The 5,119-nt window shown below is 42.5% G+C and overlaps 1 protein-coding gene across 1 annotated transcript; it reads left to right on the top strand.

Moving 5' to 3' along the window:
- The first annotated feature begins 1,159 nt into the window (after window positions 1-1,159).
- LOC141025827 (uncharacterized) lies at window positions 1,160-2,083 on the top strand. The gene is made up of 2 exons (XM_073501755.1): window positions 1,160-1,323; window positions 1,774-2,083. The coding sequence occupies exons 1-2, from the start codon at window positions 1,160-1,162 to the stop codon at window positions 2,081-2,083; spliced, it is 474 nt and encodes a 157-aa protein (XP_073357856.1).
- The last annotated feature ends 3,036 nt before the right edge of the window (window positions 2,084-5,119 follow it).

Genomic DNA, 5,119 nt, shown 5'->3' with positions numbered 1-5,119 from the left:
ATTGTTTGGCGCACCGTTTGACGGTGTGTATCTCGAAGTGGGAGGGTGGTTGGCGAAGCGCGGTGGCGGTTGTTTTGTGAGGGGAACTGCACTTCGAATTTGGGCTCATGTACTGAATGGAGGAGGAGACCTCGTGTGAGTGGGGAATGTTTCTAGATTTACTGTGGAAGAGAGGAAGCAAGAGAGTAGTGGAGGTGGGAGAGATGGAAATGATGGAACTGTCTGTAATCTTCAACGGTCTGATTTTAGCATCAAGATTCGTGCCGCCTGGCTGTGGTTTTTTTGTTCGTTATAGCATCTTAATTGACTTGCGAGGCACGGAACACCAGGCTCTACAGGCACCGACGTTGGAATTATAGAGGCATTGGTATCAACTCTGTGGATGCACAAATGTGTGGTGGCAAGGGGCATGCATCCGAAGACTTACTCAGAGAGTCACTGTTGTGAAGTCTTTAGAGTTATCAGCGTGTGTCACCACGGGCACGTGAGAGTGTTGCGTCGAGAAGTGTTGTAGTGGAGGCATCGGTGCGAATAGTACCGAGAGAGTATCAGTTGGTCGTGCGGTAGTAGCGGCGTGCGTCGGGAAAGGTGCGAGCAGTTCAACATAGTACATGCTTAGTAACTGAACAGAGTGCACACTATCTAAGCGTGCCAGTGCAGTATGTGCTTAAATGGCTTATGCAAAAACATTTGTTATGTGCTTAATCGGACACTTTGACGGTTGCTTTTTCCCGGCAACCGCGAGAACTGCTACTCGGCGGTTGCCCCGACGCACAACAACGACGAGTGCATGTCTATCGCCGTCACTACCACGACGAGGCCGCGTCCAACCGCCTCCTCCACGAGCCAAACCTTGCCACAAAAGGGCAACTTCACTTCCATAGCTGCTCAATTCCGAAAACATCATTGCCGCTCCATCTCAACTAGCAACTCCTCACAATCTCTGTCTCAAGGCCGCCATCGCTGGAGGAGCGTAATGGCGGAGGAACCATCTGCCAAGCGTCCCCGTGGTGAGACCTCCAACTAGAGGAGTGAGGTCGACGATGTTTAGGTGCCTGGTCAGAAGCACGACTATATAAGGCACCTCAAGGAGGTTGACATCCACGGCAAGGAAAAGTTGGATGTCATTTGCACCAGCAATCCTGACGAAGCCGACAAGATGATCAGCAGGATCCTGATGAGGGTCTGCGGCTTGTACCCTCAGTATATCGGTGTTGATGTCGAGTATACCAGGGAAGACGAACCTCCGCAGAGGGCAGCGGTTCTGCAGTTATGCGTGGAGGAACTCTGTCTGGTGTACCACATCACCGCGGCAACAAAATGGTGAACCATCCTACAAATCCAACCTCTTTGTGCTTCTGTTTAATTAGTTATGCACCCTGAAATTTGATTAAATTGGTTTATGGATTTGATGTATCAGTGAAGTTTCTGAAGTAGAAGCATCAGAATATATTTTGAACCTGACTCACCAGATGAGTTTATGTATTTGATGCACTAGATTAATTTATGAATTTGATGTGCCAGATTTTTTTGTGAACTTGATTTTCTTGTGTAGTGTAGTTTCTATACTTGATGTTCTAGTATAGTTCAGTTTCTTGAATTGATGTGGTAACGTGGCTAACAAGCAGATAACATGTTGATGTTTGTATTTAATTTCTGAACTTTGCATAGTAGTTTGTGAAAAGATTTCATCCATGAATTAGACGTACTATATAAGAATGTACTTGGTGGATACTTGATGGATCCACCTTAAATGTGTCATCCCACTTGCAGGCCCAAGAGCTTGCGCCGTTTCCTGAAGGAGGACAGGTTCTACACCTTTGCCGGCTTCAGTATTGAAGGTGATAAAGAGATGCTGCGAAGATCTGGCTTGGAGATCAACCCCGACAAGTACATCGACATCCAGCGCAAATGGAGAGTTCCGTACAAGGGAAGAAAGAGGTTCCACTCTTTGGCTGATGTTGCAGGGAGCGTGATCCACCCATTCTACAAAGAGATGAAGAATAAGATTGACAGGGTTGAAGATCATAAACTATGGGGATCAGCCCACTGCCAAGTTAACTCATCGAGTATGCAGCGATAGATGCGTACGCCACCTACGAGTCGTGGAAGAGAATTGAGAACATCAAAGAAGGTCTGGAGAGTGCAAAAGAGGCAGAGAAGAATTATGACGATCCTTACTACGGCTACTAGTGATGGCGAAAACTTAGAAAACTGGTCTTGGAGTTGCTTGTGTTTCTGCTTGTCCTTTCTATTGTTTCAAGTTCGTAGTTTACTTGTGTTAGAACAAAGCATTTTCTAGTGTCATGTGTATCAGGTTAAACAAGTTTGCTTATGTTAGGTTTGTAGTTTGTTTATGTGATTGAACAAGTTATTTAGCTTGCTAAGTACTATGTTTATTTGGCAAACATGTTATTTTGAAGTAGTAATGTTGCTGTTTTCTCTAAGAACAACAAAATACAAAGCAGTCTTTGGACGCTAAGTACAGTTTAGTTGTGCACACAAGCGCGTCATTGGTCGGAATACGCAGTTATAGAGGCACATGTTTGCAGTATCTAGAGCCACCGGCGTGTGTTACTACAGGGGCCGGAGGCACGGAAGTGAAGTCTCTACAGAAATGAAGGCACCACAAAGCATCCAGAGGCACGTGGACGGAGTAGGAGATGTGAGGTCCGAGTACATAGTTACAGGGTCACGGTTTGGAAGTGTGCAGAGCCAGGGTTGTGTGACACCATGGGGCATGTAAGAGTCATGGCAAGTGTCAGGTGACACCATGAGGCACGTGCATGCAGGTACGCAAGGCACGGGATTGGGGCTTCTCGATGCATGGGTATCAACCTTGTGGATGCACAAGAGTGTGGTGGCAGAGGCATATGTCGGAATGCTCGGTTAGAGATGGACGGTTGTGACGTTTGTGAAGACACACGGGCTTGGTACCGCGACCATGTAAGAGTCGCGGGGCGTGATACGTTAGGCACGTGTATGCAGGCACGAAAGGCACGGGGGTGAAGCCGCAAGAGGCTCGGAAGTGTTTAGGGGCACTGGCTTGTGTTCGAATGCTTGGTTACTGAAGAATCAAGGAACTACATCAATAAAAATAGTCTGTTGCTTCATTATCACAGTATGATGTGCGGTTAAACCGTTTTCTTATGTTTCGAATTACTTCTGAATAAATTCAGAAATCATATGTAAGAACCATAGCATTTCGCGACTCATTGGTAAATCAACTTTGATTCTCTATAAACCAAGAATGTGAGACCATTAACACGGTTAAAGCTAAATTGCTTGAAGTTCAGGCAAAAAGAGGTACTCTTTCTACAACTATATTAGTATTAGTACCGAATTTAAACGGGAAATAGCTAATGTAAAATTTATCTGATATAGAACACTCATATCGATAGGCTCGTTCGCTTATCAGCAACTTTTTATTCCATGATGTTGTCGTAGATCTTTGTAATCTCATCGCCCATTTCGCTGGGTTCGATTGTATTCTGATCGCTAAATAGTAGCCTGCACAGTTGTTGTGCTTTCCATTGTTCCGTGCCATCCTATATAAAGTTCAGTGAAAAAAAGGAGAAAAAAAATCAGTATTAGGTCATGCAGTTGTATGATATCTAGCAGATTTATTGCGAGTTTTAAGCGAAAACTTACGTCGAAATTATCTATCTCTTCGACGAAGTGGTTGCCATCAAGGAGATACGCGAACCTTAGAACAGCAAACGGGGTTTCACCTTTGTTCACCTTTGGAACGCCCTGTAAAAATTGAACATCCCATCTAGTCTTTTCCTTTTCGAATTTTTCACCCAGTAATATTTCGTATACTTCTTTAAACCTGGGCACCTGGGAATTGCATTTTGTTTTTGTTTTAGAGAGACATTTAGTGTAATTTGTAAAACTGAAAGATGGCATTATTTACAATTCTTACCAGTTTGTCTTTATGGTTGTGGTATTTGTTATGCTCCTTTTCTTTGTTGGCTTCATTGATTTCCATGTTAGCAATCTGCTTAATTAGTTTTCCATCATGCACGTGTCGATCGCGTTGATTTTTCAGGTATTCTTGCCTCTTCAATTCTTCAAGAGAGGTTTCTTCAGGTTCGATGATTTGAAGCTTCCTTCTATATATATCTGTCGAGCACGAATAGTGTGTATCGGTCTTCCTTTTCAAATGACATGAATATCCGTGGTACAAAAGTTTTATTGTTAGAGAAGAGTTTAGAATATAGTAATATGTTTGAAATGCTTATTTTTATTTTGTTGTATTGAAAACGCTATTACCATTTTTGCTGGTTTGAGCTTCTCTGATTGACATTTCTTAAGGAACAAAGGAACCAAGACATCCTTTTCTCATGTGAAATCATCTCTGAAGTTCTTCATAGATTTTCTTTTATCCTTTAAACCCAGAATATGCTGCAGGCAACAAATAAAAAACGATTAAAACGAGTTAGAAAAAATAGATCGGTACCAAGAGATTAAACAATGGTTGCAAAAAGATGAGTTTATATGATCACTGTCATTTTTTTTTGAAATTTACCTCTGCAAAGCTTGGGCCTAATAATAGTCTATGTCTTTTGTGTACAATTTGGTTGCTGCTTTCCCATGCTTCTGCTAACTCATCGAGCACCTTCTTTTGCATTCCTTGGTGTTTTTTCTTGTTTGCAGGCCCAAATATTTCCTTTAGCTTTGATCCAGTAAGATTTGTGCTTTTGCTCTGTGGTTGATCTCTCAAGAATACTACTTTTCTGCTTACATACAGGGCAGTAGAAGAAATTTTTGTTGAGAAAGTCATTAACTAAGGAAGCTGATAAACAGGAATTTAAGGTTCTTTCCAGTTTCCTTTCTTATTTGTGTGATTGCTGCCTAACTTTAACTAATTTCAGGTGTAAAAGGAACCAAGTTAACTTTTGAATTCGTCCTGCCATGTGTCACTCATGACTATGTCGTAGAGCTCGTTTGCCTTATCCATGTGTATAAACGAATGCCGGTGTTGTGGGTATTTCTTGCTGCTCCCTGATTGATGCTGGTTTTTTTCATCTCGCTCTGTCAAGACAGATAAAAAATTATGGCTGTTGTTTCTAAGAGAAATATTTGAAGCTCTAGTCATGTTGACTGATGGTAAATA

Source organism: Aegilops tauschii, chromosome 6 (genome assembly GCF_002575655.3).
Source record: "Aegilops tauschii subsp. strangulata cultivar AL8/78 chromosome 6, Aet v6.0, whole genome shotgun sequence".
Lineage (NCBI taxonomy): Eukaryota > Viridiplantae > Streptophyta > Magnoliopsida > Poales > Poaceae > Aegilops > Aegilops tauschii.
The sequence above is the reverse complement of the archived record's forward strand: the minus strand, read 5'-3'. Positions and strand labels throughout refer to the sequence as shown.

Excerpts from the sequence above, each read along its gene's own strand:
- LOC141025827 (XM_073501755.1), top strand. The coding sequence starts at position 1,160 with ATGATCAGCAGGATCCTGATGAGGGTCTGCGGCTTGTACCCTCAGTAT. Across the intron at positions 1,324-1,773 it reads ATCACCGCGGCAACAAAATG|GCCCAAGAGCTTGCGCCGTT; the intron begins GTGAACCATCCT and ends TCCCACTTGCAG.